This window comes from Meriones unguiculatus, chromosome 20 (genome assembly GCF_030254825.1).
Source record: "Meriones unguiculatus strain TT.TT164.6M chromosome 20, Bangor_MerUng_6.1, whole genome shotgun sequence".
In the NCBI taxonomy this organism is placed as follows: Eukaryota; Metazoa; Chordata; class Mammalia; order Rodentia; family Muridae; genus Meriones; species Meriones unguiculatus.
Genome location: NC_083367.1, coordinates 60,535,438 through 60,560,355, shown reverse-complemented (window position 1 = coordinate 60,560,355; position 24,918 = coordinate 60,535,438). Strand labels below are relative to the sequence as shown.

Sequence of the window (24,918 nt, the reverse complement as noted above, 5' to 3'; positions counted from 1 at the left end):
ATTTATTTTAGAGTTGTTTGTTGTTAAAGTACATTTTGTAGGCTTTTGGTGGGAGAGAGAACAGTGCCTCATGTTCTTTTACTAACTCAATATAAACGAACTGTCCCTTTGTTAAGTTAAGCAAGATAACGTGTTAGTCACTGACAGAGCCGAACCTGATATCCAGCTGGGGAGTTTGGCTGTAACATGCAGCTGCCACAAGTCAAAGCAAGTTACACTTCTCTGTGTGACACCATTCCCTCACCTGTAAAATGCTGCTGCTGTGTGCATTAATATCTTTTTTCTGATTTATTGTCAGTGTGGTTTCTATATTTATATGGTATATTTCAAAGGCTTATATTCATCCTCCAGCTTGATTCAGTCCTGTGATTTATACTGCTTTGTTATATTATTAAATTGAATTTGTTTATCTTTGCACATTCTAGAATAGCATCTTCTTACTGACTAACTTTATTGTTTGACAGTCTCATGCATGTGTGTGATGAGCTTTGATTCTCCTCTCCCTTTATGTTTTGATGGAATAAGTTTGTCTTTGTTGCCTTGGCTTTGCTCTGTTTTTATAACATCCTCAGTTAGATATCTATCTCTGTGACTAAGGCCCTCCTATTGCCCTCTTCTTCATAAACAGCTAAGAAAGAAAAGGACTGAAGAAATTATATAAAAGTTTCTCACTGTAACACCAACCCCCTAGTATTGCTCTCAGTCTACAAGCCTTGAGTGGGCTTTTCTGGAATTGTATCAGCCAATTCTTCCAGCATCCTGGGAAGTGGCCACCTTGTTTCCAAGCCCTCAGGCACCTCCAACTCAGTCATGTAAGATGGGAGGTGTTAGTGTGTTACAGGGTTCCCAAATGCTAGGGTCAGAAATGCTAACCACACGTGGACCTCAATGCTGTATGTATGACTACAGGTCACCATTGCCACAGCACACACAAAGCATCCAATCAGTCAGCCATAGGCTGGGCCTAAGACAAGGCTATGAGAAAGCACCAAAGATAGAAATTATATAAAACGGAATAATAAAAATGGAATTGTGCTGTAAATCAATCTTCCAAATAGCTGAAATGCTTCTATTTTAAAAGTAAGATACCTTTTTGTAAATAACCATGAAACAAGTAAGAAATAATAATCATTTAATACATTAGAGAGCATATTGGCTGTATAATCATGAAAATGTTGCATTAAAATTATAAACATTCACAAGAATATTGCCAGAAATTAGATTTGAAAAGCTGCTTTTGGTGTGGTATGGCAAGGCATTAATTTAGAAGGCATTAATTAGCCTGAAACATAAAACACATTGAGGAAGGTCAAAGGAAGTGTCCATCTTAATCAGTTAAAGAGAATCCTAAGACACCACCTGAAGAATGAATTCTAAGTGAAAATCAAGCTCAAATGTTGTTTGATGTCTTAAAATTACCAGGAAAAGCCATTTATAGTTTTAAAAATAAAGAACAGGATTCTGTGACTATAATAAATGAAACTTTATCAATCCGAATACAGTAGGCTTTGCAATAGCAACCAGTGCCCCAAGCCCTAGGGGCGTAAAGCAATGAGTGACTTAAAGCAAGGAAGTGACTTACAGGCCAGTAGGGAGTCCCTGTACTGCACTCACTCAGGAACCGAGCTTGATTGACATTGATGATCACCTCACCTAAGGAAGAAAGGGATCTAGGGTGTTTCCCATAGAGAATGCAACAATTAGTTGCCTTCTCCTGAAAGTGACTCCTCTCACTTCCAGTCACCACTCATCAGCCAGATTCAGTCCAGAGCTTGTCCAACCTCAGCAGGGCCCCAGAGTGCAAACCTACCCTAGACATCATGAATAACATGTTTCAGAACTTCTCCATCCTTTTATGTTCCATAGAAGACTGTCACTTCCAGTCCTGGTGGACAGTTAACCCGTGAGACGCAGGCTCCCAGCTTTGCCTCCCTGTGGTGGACACAGTGAAGGTCCTTTCATCTTGGCTTCTTTCATCTTCCAGCTTGTGCTCATCGTCTGGCCCACAGGGATCTCCTCCCTGTGTGATTCTTAGAAGTCAGCTAGGGCGGGGTTTGCATGCAGATTTCTAGCACACCCCTGCTTCAAATCCCTTTCTTCTAAGACCCCTCCTCCATTTTCTCTGTACTCCCCTTGATGATGTCTCAAGCCATGCTGTAAGATACTTTCCTTCACCCCAGACCATTAAACCTTAACCCTGAGACAAAATCGTTCATCTCCCAGATCTAACAATGTATGCCTCATGCCCACCTTGATTGATGTCCATGTGTTCCTGGTAAGTGGCAGCAGGTTACACTGTCACCTCTCTGGCTCACAGGCTTCATTGGCGCCTGTGAACAGCGAACTGACTGTTTCATTAGAACTTGCTTGACTCCTTCCAAATTCTGTGCATTTGCTGGCTGACAGGAATGCCTGCTGTCACCAACTCAGATGCCTAAGCACTAGGTGGCCTTCAAAGCTCTGTTCCAGTATTAATTTCTCCTTTTACATCTTCAGAGTGTCCTTTCCACTCCTTCCCCTAACTCCAGTCCTGTCTCCACCCTTCACTCTCTCTCCAGCAGAACTCTGTAGCTTATGTCACTTAGAAAATAATGTTAAATAGTGCTCTGTCCTCACACCATCTAATGGGCTGGCTAGTGCAGAAGAAATGCATCAAATATTTCCAAAATCAGTTTAATGAGGTACATAACTGTTCTCCTCACTGAAATGTGTATGGACACCATTTCCAAAAGTGTGATATGGCCATTTGAATCTGCTAATATGTTGGGTCTTATATTAAAGTGCCTAGTAGAGATGCCTATCCTGCAACCCCAATTAATGCTATGATGCTTCCTGTCTATAAGAAGATATTTTGAGAAGAAATTTCTGTTTATCTTAGTCTCCCGGCGAGATCTTTTTGTTTATGACCAGCAGCAAGCATTTGTGAGATGACCTGCTGGAAGGAGAGGCCACCCTGGCTGCTCCGCTGCACAGAAACAGTGGCAGTCTGCACGTGGGAGGGGCCCAAGACGGGCCACTAATGAGCTGAGGTCACCTGGCTGACTGCATCAGCCAGGGGCACATGCCCAGCTGTCCCGAGTGGCTAAGTAGGAGAGAGCATAGTAACTCCTGACTCAAGAAGCTTGAGTGCTAACACTCCAAAGCAAAGCGCTCCCCCTGGAAATGACATCCAATGGACCAACAGAAACTCTTTTAAAAAAGGACCAATCAGGAATAAAATCTTGCATTACAAAACAAGAACCTGTTCTGAGATTCCTTTTCAAATGGCAAGCACACTTGAATGCATTACTCTTTTAATAATCTAATCGTTTCACTAATGTTTTGAAATTTGACAAGTGCATTATTTTGAAATTGATAATAAACTGTAAAAAATTAGTTTTAATTTAAGATGAACAGTTAGGCTTTTATGTTGGAAAATATGGAAAAGAGGTAAATTAGTTGGGTTATTTTGATTGCAAGATACTAAAAATAAAGCATGATTCAAACTGTCTTCATAAAGCTTGCTCAGTAGTTCCCATGACTTAAAAATCATTTCAGGTATGTTTGCTGTGGTGGCTCAATATTGTCACTCTCTGCTCTGGTATGTGAAGATCATCCAAAAGCTAGCTCCCTCCTGAGGTCAGTATATCCCAAGTACATCCTGGAACTCTCTGCTCACCTTCATTCACACCTGTAAACAAAACAAAAAAAATAAAATAAATCCAAGTGCCAGTGTCCCTGTATTTCCAGAGAAAGAAGACATTTGCGATGACTGCACATGCTCAGAGCTTGCATAGCTGTGACCAAGGGAGAGGAAGCATACCTATCATGTAACCCACTCATGGTAAAGGTGAGGAAAAGAAGAGACAGCCTTCTAAACTCTATCCTTCTACAGTTCTTAGTTACCCAATTCTGCAGAGCCAAAGCCTCTTCTAACAGACTGCAAAGAGAAACATAGGTGGGCACCATGAACAAGAAGTGGCCAATCTGAGATCTAGGGTTCATCTGATGCATTTGAACATCAATTGAAAATGCGGCCAGTGAGAGAAGAGGGATCTGCAATCTTGCAGTTTAGAGCATTTGTTTTCTCTGGTAGACTCCTCGTCTTGAGAGCTGTCAGTAACCTGACACTAAAGACTACCTTCCCTTGTTGGCTTCTTGAGAATGAATGTGCCACATTAGCAAAGATGTGGCCTTAAACCCACCTTCTATGCTGGCAAGATCAGGAGGAGAGTTCTCATCTTCCCTAGAGGAGGAAAGTGGGTAAGAATATCTTGGAGAGCTATAATGAGTTGACCTCATGGGAAAGTGGCCATACATGGACATTCCCAACCAGATGGGTGACAATTTCGCTGTCTGACACATTTCACTCCCTGTGCCTCATCTCTACCCATTTTCATCACACTTAACCTGGACACTGACATATTGTCTTCACCCTTCCATCTAAACATTACTATAACATAAAAACCTTGTGTTGCTGTATGAATCTACTAACGGGAAGAATATTCTAATGAAGGCACAGTGGTGTCAATCCAAGGCAGAGGCTAGATGACAACCTCAGAAATATTGACCGTGTACTTGGTCACCTTCCAAGGCTAAAGATCCTTCTGGACCTGTGAGGATGGATCAAAATCAGGCTGAGTCCTGTGTGAGAAAGGACATCAGAAACTCAACATAAAAGCATAGTAATAGCAAAGGTGTCAGGACCAGAGATGACAGCTGCCTGCACAAGAAAGTCATGGTAGAGCCAGAGAGAAGGTGCCAGAAACAGCCAGGGGCACCTGCAAGCAGAATCCATCACCATCACTGTCCTTTTCCTGTTTCGCATAAGCCATTGCCCATTGTTTAGTACTGAGGCACAACACCTTATTTCCACAATGGGGACAACAGGGGGTCACTGTTGTATTGGGTCATTTCTGTGGTAAAATGAACTAGCATATTGAAAGCTTTCAACAGAACATGTGATATGAATGTGATAAATGTCACCATTATCCTCTGCCTTAATGTTGACATCTTTAAGTCACCCAGGCTAAAGCCTCATGTAGGCACCAGGCAGCCATGATATTATCCCAAAGCAGATCAAACTGTACCCTGCACTAAGTTATACTAAGTGCTCAGTCCACACAAGAGTCAGTTCACTGACATTTTTAATGATCTCCTTAATGTTTAGCACCAGTATGCACTGGGCCATGGGAAAATAACTCATTTCTTAGGGGATGCCAGGAGGGAAAAAAGTGCAATTATTAGGAGTGCAGACTTTGGACTCATGAAAAAATCTGGCTTTTCATTAACTATCTTTCTAGTGTTGGGACATTTAATTCTTTCACCCCTCCCAGAAGAGAAAAAAATTTTCCAGTGCCTTTCCTGAAGAGACTCAATTTTACAGCCAGCATTTAACCCCACTTTGAGTGATGAAGCCCTGGCCACCGTGACTTATTTCATAGGAAAAAGCAACTGGTGCTCAGGATGGAGGATGATCCGCGGGCACCTTGGTGGGCACATGAATAACCCACAAGGCACCAGCAGTTAAGTAATGAATCCCCAAAGATAAACGTGTGCTATGTGGATTTATCAAAGTAAATGGTGCCCATATGGACATATGATTATATTGAAATTGTATCTGAAAAACTGAAAACTCACTGAGCACAACAGAGCAAGAAAACAGTCTACAATCTTCATCTGGACACTCAGAATGGTTGTGGTGACGGCCTCTCCAGATCTGTCACCTGACAACCTAGTTTACGCATCAGTGGAACCAACAGTCAGGGAACTCCCAACAGTCCCATAGGTTTGAGCTGATTCCACACTGTTGATGCAGCCCACTCAAATAGCTGCCTGTCTATCTGCCTATTTGCCCATTTATCCATCTGGACCCAGGACTGTCTGTCCACCTATATGTTCATCTGGACCCATACTTATCCATTGCCTCTGTGACCTTGATCCCGTAGCTCACTTATACAGCCTGACTAGACCCAAAGTCTCAGTCAAAACTGTGACCTCACAGCTTGACTCTTCAGCAGCATCTCCAGCAGACCCCCAACAGGTTTATTTATCTGTGTTCATGTAGACTCTCTGCCTCTGTGGAATCCTGTGAACTCTGCAGCAGCCTCCTTAAGCTTTTGCAGCCATTCTATAACCTATGCATGTTTTTACTGTGTGGCCTGAGAGTTAGCACTGCTGCCAGTGAAACCAGTGTACCTTGTGAATATATTAAAAGGCCAATAAACTCTGACAATGGAAAAACACAAACATTTGTCTGTGTTTCTGACATAGTGTGCTCACAACAGCATGCCTTGCTTTCTGAAACATGCCATGAGCTTTGTCTCCATTGCTGTGACTTATTCTTTAAGAACAAACCACTGACTCCCAGGACCCAGCATGAGGTTTCCTGCTCAGTTCACACGAGAGTCAGTTCACTGACATTTTTAATGATCTCCTTAATGTTTAGCACCAATATGCACTGGTCCAAGGGAAAATAACTCATTTCTTAGGGGATGCCAGGAGGGAAAAAAGTGCAATTATTAGGAATGCAGACTTTGGACTCATGAAAAAAATCTGGCTTGCCATTAACTAACTATCTTTGTAGTGTTGGGCCATTTAATTCTTTCACCCCTCCCAGAAGATTAGAAATACCTTTGTCCAGAGGTGTGAGGAATCACAGGATTGTGTAAGGAAACATTACTGTGCCAAAACAAACTGGGAAATACAATTTGTGTGTAAATGTGTTGTATGTGTGCATATTTCTTAGTTTGTCTTTGCAGATTTTCAACTTGCAGATTCTCAACTTACAGTTGCCAAGATAGATGATAAGTTTTGATTCAATAAATGCACTCAATCTACAAAAAAATAATAATAATAATAATAACTTCAATAGAACTGAACTAGGTCAAATACAGATCCCTGAAGTAGCCCAGCAAGGAAAGGTTGATGGAAAGCAAAACCTCAGCACATGCTACTGAAACTCAGTTGTTCACACAGGACAACTCACACAGGAATAACAATAAAAAGGGAAATCCTAACTCTCAGTCACTCTTACACCTTCTTGGTTTTTCCTGATACTGGTACTTACTTGTTTTGTTTGTTTTTAAAGGCAGAATCTCATGTATCCCAGGCTGGCCTGGAACTTGCTGTATAGCTGTAGATGAACTTGAACTCTAGCCTCTTGTCTCCACCTCCAGTAAAGCATCACACCCACTCTTTGTGGTGATGGGGATGGAGCCCTGGGCTTCACACATGCCAAGAATACTCTCTGTCACTGAGCTATGCCCCGGCCTTCCATCTCTGTCTTACCAGCTACAACAGCCAGATGGGTGTGGTCCAATGTCTTACCAAAACACTCGGGTTACAGTCTCCTTTGTTGGAAAATGTAGAATGTGTTGTTACCTTAGTCAGCCTTCATCCAGAGAGCTCACTCAGGTTACTCATAACTACTGCTGTTTTCCTAGATGATCCAAGTTGCTTGCCCAAATAATCATTCCTAAAGTTGTACCAGAATTTTCTATCAGGCTTAGAATTGTGTGCTTTTCCTGTCCTTCTTTAGGAAGGACTGGACTCCTATGTCTTAGAAATTGTTCTGTCTACCCACCTTCTATTTCATAAATATTCCTGAATTTCCTACTTCACATAAGGCCTATGCATATCATATCCTTTATGGCTCTGACTTCCACAATCTAAAAGTTGTGGCAAATTTAGTGACCCTTTCTCAAGAAGAGTAGGGAATGTACCAGTGCTTCTTAACAGCAATGCCCACTTGATACAAAAGACTGTCATTTCATTTCATTCTGAAAATGGTAGGAGTAGCAAGGCTAACTCATTCTTTTCCTGTGTGGTAATTTGAATAAAAATGGCACCCATAGGGAATTCCCCTGCTAAGAGGTATGACCTTTGAAGTTTCAAATGCTCAAGCCAGGCCCAGTGTCACTCACTCTTCCTGGTGCCAGCCAATCCAGATGTAGAACTCTTGGCTACCTCTCCAGCACCATGTCTGCTTCTATGCTGCCATGCTACTCACCATGACAACAATGGACTAAACCCATGAACACAAAACCAGCCCCAGTTAAATGTTTTCCTTTAAAAGGCTTGCTGTGGTAATGGTGTCTCTTCACAATAGAAATCTTAACTAAGACAGCAACATAGAGCATCCCACTCCTTAAATGTGAACTGAGTCAACATCTAGGTACAGAGGAGCACGGTGCTCTGAGAGAAGAGCCCTGCATTGCCAATGACAGTACACTCCATGGAAGCTCACATTCAGCCGCCCAGGTACTACAGCAGGCACTCAGTCTAGAGTGCTTAGAGACCTGTGAGTATAAAATGTGCTGGTGACTGCATCTTTGAGAGCACGTCAATAACTGATGCTTTCATCTGTTTAAACAAATAGTATCACTTATAAGAAAAAAAAAACTTAATAGAAAGAAAGTCAACTTTCACCAAGTCCTAATTATATTAATCATTCTAAAACAATACAGAAAGTAAAATAATTAAACAAATAAATGTACTAAAATAATTTTACTCCCTGTAGATACACTGTCTTCTCCTTTAACAACCTGATGGTCTTTGGAGTGTTTGGATTGTTTCCAGTCATAAGCAATACTGGTGTTAGCCTTCGTTCATAACTGGGCACACACCTTCATACTTAGGCTAAAGGCCCATGGGGATGAGTTGCTGGGCTAAGTATCACTTGCATTTTTATGGCTCTGAGGAAAACTGATGCCTTACAGAAAGGCTGCATCTGTCTTTGCCACAGCATCTGTTAGAGTTTCTCTTTTCCCAAACTTGCTTCTGATCTAAGTGGTAAATTTCAACAACTATTTTTGCTAGTATGGCACCCCAAACTTACCTTGATTACCAATGAATCTGAACATTTTAGAAAATTACTGCTCACTTATATGTTTTAAAATTTATTATTAATTACAGTTTATTCACTTTGTATCCCACCTGTAGCTTCCTCTCTCCTCCCCTCCCAATCTCACCCTCCCTCCTTCTTCTCTACCCATGCCCCTCCCCCATTCTACTGAGAGGGGAGGTGTTCCTCCCCTTCCTTCTGATCCTGGCCTATCAGGTCTCATCAGGACTGGCTGCATTGTCTTCCTCTGTGTCCTGCTAAGGCTTCACCCTCTCCCCCTTGAGGGAGAGGTGATCAAAGAGCAGGCCAATCAGTTCACATCAGAGACAGTCCCTGTTCCCATTGCTATGGAACCCACTTGGACACTGAACTGCCATGGGCTACATCTATGCAGGGGTTCTAAGTTATCTCCATGAGTGGTCCTTAGTTGGAGTATTAGTTTCAGAAAAGAACCCTATGCTCAGATTTTTTGGTTCTGTTGCTCTCCTTGTGGAGCTCCTGTCCTCTCCAGGTCTTACTATTTCCCACTTCTTTTATGTGATTCCCTGCACTCTGCCCAAAGTTTGGCTATAAGTCTCAGCATCTGCTTTGATACCCTGTAGGGTAGAGTCTTTCAGAGTCTTTCAGAGGTAGGCTTCTGTCCTGTTCCCTGTTTCTCCCTCTTCTGATGTCCATTCTCTTTGCCTTTCTGAATGAGGATTAAGCATCTTACCCAGAGTCCTCCTTCTTGATTAGTTTCTTTAGGTGTACAGATTTTAGTATGTTTATCCTAGATTATAGGTCTAATATCCACTTATGAGTGAGTATATACCATGTTTGTCTTTGTGCTTCTGAGATAGCTCACTCAGGATGATCTTTTCCAGTTCCTACCATTTGCCTGCAAATTTCATGATTTCCTTGTTTTTAATTGCTGAATAGTATTCCATTGTATAAATGTACCACAATTTCTGTATACATTCCTCAACTGAGGGGTATCTGGGTTGTTGCCACCTTCTGGCTATTACAAATAAAGCTGCTGTGAACATGACTGAGCAAATGTCCTTGTTGTATACTTGAGCATCTTTTAGCTATATGCCTAGGAGTGGTATAGCTGGATCTTGAGGTAGCACTATTCCTAATTGTCTGAGAAAGCACCAGAATGATTTCCAAAGTGGTTGTACAAGTTTACATTCCCACCAGCAGTGGAGGAGGATTCTCCTTTCTCCACATCCTCTCCAGCATGTATTGACACTTGAGTTTTTTATCTTAGCCATTCTGATGGGTGCAAGGTGAAATCTCAGGGTCATTTTGATTTGCATTACCCTGATGAGTAACAACATTGAGATTTTTTTAAGTGTTTCTCTGCTGTTCAATACTCCTCTATTTGAGAATTCTTTGCTTAGCTCTGTATTCCATTTTTTAATTGGATTACTTGATTTGTTGCTGTTAAACTTCTTGAGTTCTTTATATATTTTGGATATTAGCTCTCTTGTCAGATATAGGGTTGGTGAAGATCCTTTCCCAATCTGTAGGCTGTCCTTTTGTTCTGACGACAGTGTCCTTTGCTTTAAAGAAGCTTTTCAGTTTCATTAGGTCCCATTTATTGATTGTTGTTCTTAGAACCTATGTTATTGGTGTTCTGTTCAGGAAGTTGTCTTCTGTGCCAATGGGTTCTTCCCCACTTTTTCTTCTAACAGGTTTAGTGTGTATGGTTTTATTGAGGTCTTTGATCCACTTGAACTTTAGTTTTGTGCAGGTGATAAGTATGGATCTATTTGCATTTTTTCTAAACATGTAGATATCCAGTTAGAACAGAACCATTTGTTGAAGATGCTATCTTTTTTCCATTGTATGGTTTTTGGCATCTTTGTAAAAAATCAGATGTCCATAAGTCTGTGGGTTTATTTCAGGGTCTTTTATTCGATTCCATTTATCTACCAGTCAGTTTTTATGCCAGTACCATGCAGTTTTTACTATTGTTGCTCTATAGTATAGCTGTACTATAGTATAGGGATGGAGATACTTCCAGAAGATCTTTTATTGTAGAGGAATGTTTTAGCAATTCTGGGTTTCTTGTTATTCCATATGAAATTGAGAATTTTTCTTTCAAGGTCTGTAAAGAATTGTTTTGGTAATTTGAGGGGAATTGCATTGAATCTGTAGATTGTTTTTGGTGAGATGGCCAACATAGTTCTTGAAGTCCTTGCTAGAGCAATAAGACAATTAAAGGAGATCAAGGGGATACAAATTGGAAGGAAGAAGTCAAAGTATCACTATTTGTAGATGATATGGGCCACCTGAGTAGCCCCAAAAACTCTACCAGGGAACTCCGACGTGGCTGGATACAAAATTAACTCAAAAAAATCAGTAGCCCTCCTACATACAAAAGACAAAAGGGCTGAGAAAGAAATTAGGGAAACAACACCCTTCACAATAACCAGAAAGGACATAAAGTACCTTGGTGTGACTCTAAACAAGCAAGTCAAAGACTTGTATGAAAAAAATTTCCAGTCTCTGGAGAAAGAATTGGAAGAAGATATCAAAAGATGGAAAGATCTCCCATGCTCCCATTACTATGTTAATCTTGGCATGAATAACATAGTAAAAATGGCCATCTTATCATTTGTATATATTAATCTCTGTATTATCTGCTCACATTCTTAGACCATCTTAATTTTATTCTTTTACTGGATTATGATGGCTATTTGTATGTTAAGGATATTAATATCTACAGCACAAGTCAAAAGCATTTTTAGACTTCATATTTGGCTTTCATTTTGTTTGGTGTTTTTGACTTTAAACAAAGACAATCCACTGGAAATGTTCCTGTGTTTTTTGATTTTGCAGTAGCAAATCATATCTAATAGTAGGAAATGTTCTCACTTCACAAAATTCATAGCAATAATGGATTTTAGGCCTAAGAAAATTGTACATGGGGCTCATAATCCTCTAAGATGAATAAATTTTACCACTTTGACTTCAAATTATTTTTCCTTACTTTTCAGCAATTTCTATATATCTGCAAGCTCCATCGTTTTGATTATACTTGAAGGCTGTAAACAGTACAATAGAAATCCAATTTCCTGAATGGAAAGGTTCTATAATGTCAGAAGACTCTTCATGTTAGACCTTTCAAAACCTTAAATCTTGAGTTCAAAGCCCTCACTTACAACTTGACAACAGCTGCAGAAGGATAAACATGTCTCTTTAATCCCCAGAATCATATTCTCTTTATATCTGTTAACATACTTTTTCAAAGGAAAAGAGCTTTGATTCCTACTCCCGATCCCCAAATCATATTTCTTTAATTCCACTGGGAAAGTAAGAACAAAAAGACTTCCAACTTGATGTTATGAATCAATTTCTCAAGAACAAGGAACAAAAATACATGAACTGAAATGGAAATGGGCAGTGTAAAAAGTAAATCCCTCTTGGGGCTGGCGATGATGGCTTGGAAACCTGAGTTTGATCCCTAAGGTCCATATAAAAAGTCAGGTGTGCTTGCACACTAGTAGTCCCAGCACTGGGTTGCTGGAGGCAAGGAAATGTCTGGGGCTCACTCACCAGACATCATAGCTGACTCAGTGAGCAAAGGCCAATGAGATACTGTCCCGACAAAACAGGTGAGCACTTATGAGTAATAACACCCAGGACTGACCTCCAGCCCCTCCATACACACGTTCATATATACACATGCATCTACATGCACACATGTGCCCACATGGACATACACATAGATCCAAAAAAACAAAGGAAAAAAATCCCTCTTGTTTAAATTATGTTTTTATACTACACCTCAGTTTTCTCTCACATTTACTGTGAAGAATTCTTCTCATTTCCTGGGAAGGAAGGGCACAGCATTCCCTTCCTTAGGACGGTCAGAGTAACAAGCTAGGCATTGTGGTTGTCGGTCATTGTCAATAATTTTCCAAAATATATATAAACACATCAGTATGGTCTACATGGCAAGTCTTCCCTGAAACTGGGTGTAGATAGGCAAATACAAGGCCATCTCACTGCAATCTTTAGTATGCATACCTTATGAAAAAAATACATTGAGGAGCCCCTATAGCCACCAAAACTAGATTCAGACATACTTCTCTTCAGGGCCTTTCAAGGGGTTTCTTGCCTTTGACATTAGAATGTTCTGGTGTATTTTCCTGAAGAAAAAAAAAAAAAGAAGAAAGAAAGAAAAACCACAAAATGGATAATTATGCATGGCTATGAGGACTTTGTAGGAATGTGATGGTAGGGAGAGAAGAATGGGCAGAAAGTGCAGAAATGAAAACTTTCAAGTGTCTAGGGTTTTTTTGGCTCTTTCATCAAGGTGGGACCTCAGGTCCTCCATGGGAACATATCTACGCACATATGCTTCTCACATCATGTGCTCAGGAAAAACACATTCACAGTAATGAAGCCAGGTAAACTACATCTCCATGACCAGAATGCCTCAGTGTACTCTCATCTACACAGCTGGAGCAGGCTCCTTTTCCCAGGGAGGGCTCTGTGTTTCTACTGCACAGCCCGGGAAATTCTGTAACTACATAGCATCTGTTTATCCCATAGGTTTGTCCTTGTGTGTAGGCTAGTTCCTGATCCTGAACCAAGGCTGAGTAGCCCTGTGATTGGTGCTTAATAGCCTTGCCTTGTCAGGAACTGTTAACATACTTGTGGTGTACACTTACTGTTTCCATGCTAGACTGCAATCCCCAAGAGTGTGTTAGCATCTGTGCTGTTCATTTCAACCCGTCCAGTTCCTGTGAGGAGCACATTATACATGCTCAGCAAACACTGATGAAGGAGGATTAGTAATCTAAATGTACAAAGTGCTAGGTTTAGTCCCGGAGACAAAGAAGTGATCGATGCGCAGTAGTTTGGATAAGACCAGAAACAGTCTTGCTGCTGGCTGTGCATGCTCCACTCTCTACCTCCTCCCACCAGGGCTCTAAAGCTCTGTTTCTCACTGTCCTGTCACCACAGCTTTCAGAGGAAATTGCAGCATTCTATTTTTAGTTGTTTTTCAGAAGAGTCCATGTGGCCTGCAAAGTGTGTAAAAGCTGTAATGATGGGCCGTCATGCCACCAAGTCTTACAGTTATATTTAGGTGGACTCCCAGAGTTCAGGCTGAACATCTTTGTTTGCTACATCATGTTTGCTTTCAAGCCAACCAGGGATGTATCCTTGACTGGACCAGAGGTTGTGAGGCTACTCTGAAGTGTGTTCATTCTCCAACTGCCAGTTTGTTGCTGGAGAAGATAAAACTTTATTTTTAAAAACTTCCCAGTGTTTCCACAGGAAGTATCTGTGAAACTACAAAATGATATTTTAAAGTCTTGGACCATTTTACTTAGGTCTGTCACTCTGAGTACCTGGATCTGGCTGGTTTTTCCTTTAAGGGGGGCAGGGGAAAGCAGAGAGCAATATAAAACTCTTTGAGCAGATAGTTGGATATGAGCAAGTGGAAATGGAGACTCAGGCCCAGAGGAGAAAAGATGAGGAAGAAGACCCAGAACCAGAGAAGGACAAATGAGGACCTAGAAACAGAACAACAGAGTGGGATGGTGAAGAGGGAGAGAAAAAGTAAGAATGGTGGCCCAGAACCAACCACACAGAGAAGGGGAGGATGGTGACACAGGACAAACCAGGGAAGAGAAGGTGAGGATGGTGACACAGGGCCTAAGAAAATTTAAGAATGGAAACACACCTTTAACACCACCACCTCAGAGGCAGAAGCGGGTGAATCTGTCTGAGTTGGAGGCCAGCCTAGTCTACAGATAGAGTTCCAAGACAGACGGGGCTATGCAAAAAAAAACATATCTTAAAAAAAGAAAAAAAAAGAAAGAAAGAAAATAAAAAGGAAGGAAGAAAACAAAGAAAAAGAAAAGATGAGATGAGATAAGAAGAGTTCTTAGAGTTGGGGAGGAACCCACACCTGCTGGAAGGATGAGCAGTAACCAAACAAGATGTGATTCTCAGCAGGCGGCTGGCTGCACTGCCTCCTCAGAGCTGTAATAATATAATAAGGTCTCCTTGGTCCCCAGCAGAGCACACTTTAATTAAACGCATCCATGAGACAGCTGCACCTTAACATCATAGAATTCATACACAATATTTTCTACTTGTCTATTTCTCTACCACATAGATGCCTTGAACCTCCGAAACAGACAGGTCATTTGCGTCACTCTCAAAGTCCTCCAGCATCTGGTTGTGTCAGCTGAGATGGTGGGTGAAGCTTTGGTGCCTTACTACCGTCAGATCCTGCCAATCCTGAACATCTTCAAGAATATGAATGGTGAGTGATCCCAGAAGGCAAAATGTCTTTTAAGCCTTAAAATAGGGGAGCAAGCCTGTTTGGGACTATCACCCTTCAGTTTAGAGACGCGATGCCTCACATTCTCCCACTCTCCCCTCTGGAAACAATCAAATTGGCAATTTTGATGACTCTTGGAACATCCGGCCTGCTCTTTCAGGAAAGGAGCACCAAAATGCTTCTATATGTTTCCAATAACTAAACTGTATTGTTTTCTTTAATAGTTCTCAAATGCATTAGAAGGTTTGATCCTCAATATAAAACTTTATAGCTCACTATTTATAAATTGATTGAAGGCGAGTGTTTTAACTGCTATTCAGACATGGTAAGCAGTTTGGAAATTTTAGACATCTGATCTTTAATCTCAAGGAAAATAAGAGAAAAAAGGTAATTTTTTACTCTTAATTAGTAATAGTTAGTAATTTGTCATTAACACTTTTCACTGGCTTGGATGGTAAGTATTGATTAAAATAGATATGACAGTTGATTTCTCTTGAAAAAATAGTCTTTACTACAGTTGGGAAGCATGGGTACAATCAAAAGAATGTTTGTCCTGCAGAAATCTGACGCAAGTCTTTGGTAATCATTGCTAGGCTGTGGGAATGGGTTTGCCACTGGCAGTCTGATTCTCCTGAAAATGCATGAATCTCATTTTCTTTTTGTTGTTGTTGTTGTTGTTGTTGTTGTTGCCAACTTTGAATCTCCATACTTCTCACATGCATGGGAGAAGTCAACAGTTGAAGCTAGTTCCTGACAGCCATGTAAATAACTTGGTAATTTAGTGGAATACAGATGAAATTTTTACAACACGATTGCGTATTCGGGAAAACAATATCAAACAAAAAGCCAAGTGTCTGGCAGACCCTGCCACAGACAAGACTGTCATTTAGAGTCACCATCTTTGAGGATAATTACTGATTGTTACTGAATCTGCATCATGTATACACTATTCCAGACGTTGTGGAATTCTCAGCTCTTTGGCTGTCTTTTGATTGTAGGACCTAATTATATGCTTGTAGTTCATCTCAAACAAGCTGAAGAGGAGAAAGATATGTAGACGCTTCAGGAAGATGATTACTCTTCAATGAAATTAAAAACTGTGCTTTAGTAATTTAGTTTCATATTGTCCAACCAATTGTTTTTATAACAGCATTCTTATGTTATAAAAAATTACTTATAAACCTTATTTATTCATAATTCATACTTTTGCCATTTGGTAGCATCAAATATCTGTGCATTTATAGAAAGACTACACACACATGTGATTTAATTATAGTTCTTCGGCATACTGTAAACTTCCTTGTATTCCTACCTGTAGATCCTAGCTCAACCTGAAGAAGCTAGAGAAAAAAGTAGAGATGGGGAGATGGATTCATGTGGACATGAGACATGAGAAAGATGGGAAGGCTGAGGCTCATCTGAGAGGTGTAGAGATAAAAAAAGATTGATGGGGACATGAGAAAGGGAGGGAGGGGAGATTGAGACAGATCTGGGAGAGGTGGGGAAGGACAGGTTGAGATGAAAGAAATGGAATAACCAGAGCAGCTACTTAAAACCTCTAGGCTAACATTTTGAAACTTGTGTTTCCCAAATACTCCTCACACACCTACAGAATGTTCACCACTAGTATTCCTGTTGTTTTACTTTGAAGCTTGCCTCCCGGTAGCTTTTCTCACTTACAGACATATGTTTCTGAATCTGATGATCACATAGATTGGGCCAGCCCACATAGCTTCTCTCTCACTTAAGCATGGAGGGATAAAGAAGTCCATAGTGATATGCTCTTGTTATATGGTAAAATCTTCAACTTAAATCTAAGTAATGTTTTGTACCCTAGCATGAATCAAGGCAATTGGGGAAGTTCAAGTGACAACCAAATTCTTAGGTACCCAACTTGGGAGGCAAGACTGATTTGGGGATCACAGGCAGTCCTCCTGGCGGTTCTGGGCTGTTAAACAAAGCTACTATTTCCCTGTTGTTTCCTAGGCACAGCTTCTCCCTTACTCTGTAACTAGCAAACGCCCCTCTGCCTAATAAAGGTAGAGGTTGCTTATCTATAGGAATATTGGAGATCTCACTGTGAGGAATTCGTAGCTGATCTACGCCACCATTGGTTTCAAGCACAATCAACAGTTTTGGAATATTTCCCAATGCACACAACAGAAGTTCCATGTTAAAAATGCTTTTCTGTCATTCTTCTGACATTTGAGAGGGAAAATATTATCTTCTGCTTCATTTTCTCCTTTTCTTGGAAGCCTGTCACCACAATGCCATGGTGAGCTTTACTACATTCTAAGGGGCCTGTTATAAAATCTGATCATTATACCCCACTAATGGAATGCTCTTCTTTAAAGGTGTTCTCTTATCCCAGAAGTGACTCTGTAACCCTGGATCCACATCTGCAAGAAATTCACTCCAGGACTTGCAGCTGTATTAGTACTTTGCTCTAGGAAAATGTTTTTTTCTAACAGTAGTTTTTATTAAAAATCCCACTTATGATTGTAGATGTTGTACCCATATCCACAGAGCCATAATTCTTATTTAATTTAAGCAGGTTTATCACAGCATGTCATTATTTATCATTAAAATGTGTCAGAGATTTTCAGTAATAGCAATAGGGAGAAAAATTTTAAACTAGGTTCCAAAGCACTTGAAGATAATTTTATGTTTCTATACTTCTGCTATCCATGCTTATCTTTTATGTAAATCAATGTCTTGTTAAACTTAGATTCACATACATTTCTTTCAAGTCCTGCCACAAAATTCTTTTAGGATGGGACCAGATATAAATGATAGAAAGAATGAAAGAATACATCCTTTCAAATATAATGACCCTACTCTTCTGTCTGTCCCCTTGAAGCACAGTCTAGTTTAATTCTACCATCTGATCTTTTTTCCTCTTTTAGTGTTAAATGAACTTTTTCTGAAACAAGAAACTAGGGATGAGTAGCCAGGAAGCCAGGCAAACCTGTTAGCAGTAGTGCACAATGAGGAAAACCAGGCTCCCAGGTTCTGGCAGTCATCATTCAAAAAAACTAGACCAGGGGGAAAATGATGCAACCTAAGGCATCTGTCTGTACCATTTCTGTCCTTCTAAGGTGTTACATCTTAGCCAGCCTTATAACATTATTTTTGCTCTAGAAGAGGGTATTCACCTCCCAAGAGGCAGGGTAGTAGTAATGGAAACATACAACAACCACCAAGGACAGTCTCCCAGAGACAAGCTTCCTTCAGGTAGGCCTTATCCACTGAAATTTCCAGAGCCCCTGAATTAGTACCAGCAGCTAGGGACCAACCCTTCAATACACAAGCCTTTGAGGGAAACTTCATATCTAAACCATAATAACAGCTTTCTGCAAGTGTTGCCGTGAACATTAGAGACAATGAGTTCATGGCCCCATGGTAAAGTAAAATAGCATGTGTGTGTGTGTGTGTGTGTGTGTGTGTGTGTGTGTGTGTTTCCATTACAAATTTATAATATGATCTTATGTAAAATGTAGTGATGCTATATGAGCTGTAATCTCGCAACCTATCTGTGTGGATGGAAGTTCTATGTGGAGCCTGTAACATGGTTCCTGTTGTTCCTGTTGGGTAACTGCCAGTGTGACCCTCCATATTCTGTGAGAAAGGTGCAGGCTCTTGGTCTCACCAGCCATGTCAAGGCCTTTGCTTCAGAGTGTCTGTCTTATTTCTGATGACTACATGCTAGGTGAGGTTTTTGTTGTTGTTTTTTGTTTCATTTTGTTTTGTTTTTTTCTGTAAGTTAAGTAATAAACTGTTTTCAAAACTACCCTTTCCTTGAAAAATGTTTAAGTTAATATGTGTTACTGGTGTTTGAGGTAATACCACCTTTTTAAAATATAAGCTCATGTCAGACAGAGGAAGAAAGCTTAGATCAGGGCCTTCCATGGGAGATCCAAACTAGTACCTATATTTAGGGCTCATTTCTCCCACTCAAGTACTAACAAGACCCAACAATGCTTATGTTCATGCTCAGACAGGATCGGGCATGTTCAGGGTAACATAAACCTTACTAGAGCCCAAATCTCCATATTTAAACAATAAACTTGAAATGTCTAAAATATGTTGATTTTTTTTTCTAAGAACTACATTGGGGTAAAAAAAAATAATTTCTATAAACTATTCATAAAATAAATTTGTCATACAGCCAATAGAAGTTTCCTCTCTCTTATGCTCCCTTATAAATGTTATTAAATGCTACAGAAAATTAAGAGAGTAAGAATGTTCAGTGTTTGAACTGGAGAGATGGCTCAGAGGTTAAGAGCTCTGTCTGCTCTTCCAGAGGTCCTGAGTTCAATTTCCAGCAACCACATGGTGGCTCACAACCATCTATAATGAGATCTGGTGCTCTCTTCTGGTATCCAGGCAGAACACTGTTTATGTAATAAATAAATTAAAAAAAAAAAAAAGAATGGTTAGTTTGTAACTTTACCAGATGAAGCCACAAAATTAATTACATTTGAGGAACATGAGCCAATAAATGACATGAACTCACTCATAGCTAAACTGTAGGCTCTGACAGCAGACCAGGGCCTTTAAGATATTGATTCCACATGTTGCATCCTTGGTTTCTAAGGGCAACAATAGTCCAGAACAAGCTTGCACCTGAAACGTTCAGGACTGCTGGCCTCTAAGATGCTGACAGAACCACGAGCCATGCAATAGAGATGTGATAATCAAATGTCCTGTCCCATGATGTGGAAAACCAAATAGTAAAATATTTAGGATAAGTCTGGAATATGGCCCACTCAGACTGATAAAAGTCCATTAACAGACACAAAGATTTTCAGTCAAAGGCCTACCCAGCAGGAACAGGCACTTACTGCTTAGCCTGACTGAGTAGATCCAAGGGATCTACATGGTGAATGGAGAAAACAGACTCTTGCAAGTTGTCCTTTAATCTCTACTGTAGCATATGCCTCCTTCCCCCATTGATAATAAATAACAATTTAAATACCTTTAAAATTCTGGTAATTTGAGTTAGACACATAAATCTATATAAATAGTAAGAATAGATTATATTTGCAAAATTTTAGAATGTTTGTATGACATCTTTGGCCTTAGAATTTAAGTGGCTTCTGGGAGAGCGGGGTGCGGGGGGAGGCAGGGAGGGAAGGAGGACATTAAAGAAAAGAAAAGAAAAAAGAAAAGAAAAGAAAAGAAAAAAGAAAAGAAAAAAGAAAAGAAAAGAAAGAATCAAAGAGCAACTTTTCATGAGAACCTGAGTATTCTCAGGCCAGCTGATCCCGGGACTTCTAGATATTTCTGTGAGTTGTGTGGCCCTGTGAGTTGTGTGATCCTGTGAGTCTGTGAGTTGTGTGGTCCTGTGAGTTGTATGGCCTTGTGTTCCTTTAAGATGCTGATGAACTTTTGGCTATTAGTTTTTTACTCCAAACAAAGAAGTGTCATTTTTCATACATAATGGTTATTTCTCTTATAGAAAAATTGAGTTTAGTTTGGGATTAAGGTTCATCATCTGTGAAATTCTGGCCTGTTTTTAGTCTATAACTTATATTTGGGGAATTTGCTTCAAAGTTTCTTGGAAATCATTGTGTTTATTAAATCTGCGAACGTTGAATTGTCCTGGGTTCATAAGGGAAGTTATTAGAACTTCCCCTCCCACCATTTCTGAATGCTAGATTGGGAGTATCACATATGTGCCTAGTCTATCTCCCCTACCTAAATGAAAACCTGTATCTCAAGAGAATACTAAGGGGAGAAAAATCTGGAAGATGTGTGAGGTCCTTTGAATGAAGGAAGATCTCTGCAGTGTTCTGAACTGTGTGTGGTTCACAGAGGCAAAACATTTGCATTCTATGACCAGTTGGATATGGCCAAGCAACAAATCATGGCTGAAGGACTATTCAGTCCACTGCCGACTATCCCCACCCTATGGAGTGGAGATCACATTCTTTCTTTGTTTTTCTTCTGTTTTTGAGATGGACTAGAGCTCAATAGTTCAGTCTGGCTGGAATTTAGAATCCTCCTGCCTTAGCTTTCGAGTGTTAGGGCTGTAAGCTTGTCTACCACACCCAGCAAAATCTCATGTTTGACAAACAAACTGAGGGTTATTGTTCCTGTGCCGCGGCGATTTAAGTGACGTAACTACCGAAAACAGCTTGTTAAGTGAGAACTTCTTTTCAAGGAAAGCACTCCTGTAACTTTCCTGTGGAGAGGTTTTATGTGGTCAAAGGAGGGGACCTCATTTTGAGTGGAGAGAATGGCAGGTGACTGATTACTTCATTCTTCTGAAATGCTACAAACTAATCAGAGAGGAAAGCAAACACTTTCCACAGCTCTGAGAGCTGCCCTGGGGAACCCAGAGATAACCAGGGCACTGCTGTTCCCAGCCTGCCAGGGGCTCCATTGGAATGGAGGACTGCATTGCCAGCAGGGATCTCTGCCCAAACCAGCTGGGCAAGAGGCCCAAATACCTCACTGACTAAAGGAAGATTAAAGCAGTAGGTAGAGTTTACCTGGTACACAAGAAGGGAAGATGCTTTGGGCAGATCAAATAATACGTGGAAAAACAAGAAGTGAGACAGCATGGATAGCAGCCATGTGCAGTTCTGAGGAGTGAAGGCTCTGGCATTAGAGTTTCTGTGTTTCAATCCTGTTTATTGAACACAAAGGAAAAGAATGATCAGTTACACAACTACCGCTTGCCTCAGTTTACTTATTTTAAAAACATGTTGTTTAAGAATTAAAGACATTTACAAACCTTCAGAGAACTCTTTGGAAGCCTTTTGCTACAGGTTTCTTCTGGCTGAAATTAAGTGTGCAATATGACTGTAGCAGATTTGCACATGATCGAGGATTTGGTAAATGTTAGGTGTCTGCACTGTGGGGAAAACTGAAGACATAATTTTATGTGGTCTCTCCAAGGGTATTATGTATAATCCATTAGAATTAGTGTATTCTATAAGGTGATTCGATGCAAATAAATTCAAGAATTATTACATTTACCATATACCAACAGCACAAACATGATACAGAATGTCTTTTCTTGATGCTAATAATCCCTTTTATGTAAATAAGCCAATGTGGACGAACTTTGATGTTTACCATTCCTACCCTAATGGTAGTTTTAACTTCTCCCTTAGACTCCTCAATTCATGTCAGACAACTGAATTTTTTAATCACAGGCCTGACCAAGTTTAACAAAAACTGTTTGTCCTGATAGACTATTGAAACCCTGGTTTCTTACTAAAGTAGGCATGGCTTTAAGGATACACACAGCTTTTAGATGTACAGCTTCTCCACATAAATCTTTGCTCATCACAGTGCCCATGTCAGCCCTAATTTTTGGGTAGTGACTATATTATTTTCATCTCACCACTACCATTGACCCCAGGCCCAGGCTTATCACACGATAGCTAATATTCTAGAAATAAGAGGTGTTGGTGAACGAATCTGCTTATTTAAAGGCTGGTGTCTTGTATTGGAGGGATATCCTCACAGTCTTCTCTTGGGAAACTCAGGGGCACAAGGGAATTTTATAAAGAGGAAAAAGAAGTTTGCATAGCAGCAGTCAAGAAGGAGGATGGGTGAGGAGGGTGCTGAACCCATTCCTCCTTACCTGAGGTACACACCCCCTTTACAGCTCCGGCAGGAAGATTGCAGTTGACCTCGGCCTGTAGTTTCTTTAAAGAGAGCTCTTGCTTTTGAGTGAGTTAAACTTGATAGCAGTCTGAGTGTATGCCAGTGGGTGTACAGGACTAATTAATGAGATGATTGGCGTGGGTGACCATGCTATGTGAAGGCTGTCGGAGAGTCTGGGTTCTAGAACTCTAAAGAATGGTTAGAGGGTAACAGTGTGATCATCAGGTGAGAGTTTTCCAGCTTAGAGAATGCAGAGCAAAGGTGGGAGGAGAAGCCTCACAAGATGCTGGTCACTGTTACAAAACCAGACTGACAGGCATATCAAACTACAGTTAGATCTGCAGCCCAAGAACATTTTGCTTGTTGCCTTATCCGTGGCCACTTTGGCTCACCTGAAACAGCTTCCACAGGGAAATCTCATTCACTGTTCTGAAACAGCAGTGACAGGCCATGACAAGTGGCATGACAGGACTGCACCGGGGCCCGCCATGTGTTATCAGGATGGCCTGTGTGCTTTGGCATGGTGCTTTCTAGCCTTGAATGACTATCCTACTGTCCAGTCTCAAGGCCTTTGTGACATAGGCCTATTATCCTCTATATCCAAAAGAAAGCATCATATCCCCTCTGGCCCCTCCCTGACCCCTCTCACACTGGCAGGGGGAGTTCTCTGAGCTAGGCTAAGCCACACTCCCTACCTGTCCCCAGGGTGGAGGTCCTGTTTTGTTTTTCACATTTTTTCATGTAGCCCAGACTTTCCTCAGACTTGCAACATATCCAAAGATTACCTTGGATTTCTGATCCTCTTGCCTCTACCTCCTTAGCATTAGAATCACAGGGATGAACCACCAGGCCCAGTTTATGCTGTGCTGGGCCTCAAACCCAGAGCCTTGTGCATGCCGGGTAACCACTCCGCCAGGTGATCTTACAGCCCAGCTGTGGCTCCTGTTTCTTGGGTCTGTCTCCTCATGAAGCCTCAGTAGAAGGGGAGAGTCTGTCTGCTGTCTGCTTAACTTAATGTGCAAAGCCATGTTTGAAATACACTTTCTCCTCATCCGCCCCTCTAAAACCACCCAGCCAAGATCTACCATCAGAATTCCAGTGGTTCTCAGGCCTTGAGCCATACCATGCCCCCTGCTAGGCAGGAGCACGTCCTGCACCAGTTTCCAGCAGCTCAGCTAAGACCTTCCAGGCATGCCTTCAGAGATCTGTGCAGCATGCCTTAATGTATTTGAAGATGGAAACAGGCACTGGATGAGGCTGCATGCAGATTCTCACCCAAGAGGAAATCGTGCTGTCTTCTATTGGTGCAGCTCAAAGTTGTATTTATTCCAGCCAAGAAAGCAAATCAGGATCCCAAAGCTTTTATCTGAAAGAACCATCTACCCTCAGTTCATAATTTGTACTTTTCAAGGTACCTAAAACATCACTGGTTCTAGATTTGTTGATAATTATAGTCTCCTCCTCATTTTCCTTGATATGCAAATCTCTCTTTGTGGACACTGCAGAAGAAATAGGAATGTCACTAAATGTAATTGTTATGTTGAATTATCATTACTCATAGTATAATTAAGGCAAGTCTTTGGGGGTGGGGATGAGGGTAGGGTTACAGAATGTAAGTGCAGCCCCAGCTGCTGGCAAGTCTGCAGCAGGTTCCAAAACATTTTGCTCCTAAGATCTGTGGGGACTGAAGCAGCCAGGACCCAAGAAAATCTTGCAGTCCTTGAACTTGGTTCTCACTCTTAAGTCCTCTTCCCTGTCTCAGCTTGGGCTGGCTTCTGGATAAAAGCTTGCCTGAGAAATGGGGTGAGGTGACACCTCTGTTTCATGGTCCTTATGATGACCTATCCACCCCTACCCATTCACCCTGTAAGCTTGACTATGAGCTCTGTGCAGGGGTGCTGTTCCAGCCAGGAAGCAGAAGAGAAGGAAGAGGCCCTGCCCTCAAAAGTCTGGCAAGTATTTAGTTCCCGCTATGGCTGCCAATGGCTAAGGGCCCTTAAGTAACCTGCAGCAGCACGCGCACCCTCTGTGGCTCTTCCCTCAATATTCTCATCCTCTTCATATGGTACCTTCTCTGTAGGTTCTCAGGTTCCTTGTGGCCTTCAGGCCCTTCTAGGAATCCCTGCACAGTCACAAAAAAAAAAAAAAAAAAAAAAAATTCCTGACACACGGAAATAAGCTT

At 41.0% G+C, this 24,918-nt stretch overlaps 1 protein-coding gene across 1 annotated transcript in view; it reads left to right on the top strand.

Moving 5' to 3' along the window:
* The window catches only part of Pacrg (parkin coregulated), a 439,800-nt gene that overhangs the window by 237,104 nt on the left and 177,778 nt on the right, over positions 1-24,918 (top strand). Inside the window, exon 4 of the mRNA XM_060373539.1 lies at positions 14,946-15,095. Coding sequence (XP_060229522.1) covers positions 14,946-15,095 — 150 coding nt within the window. The remainder of the gene's footprint in view (positions 1-14,945; positions 15,096-24,918) is intronic.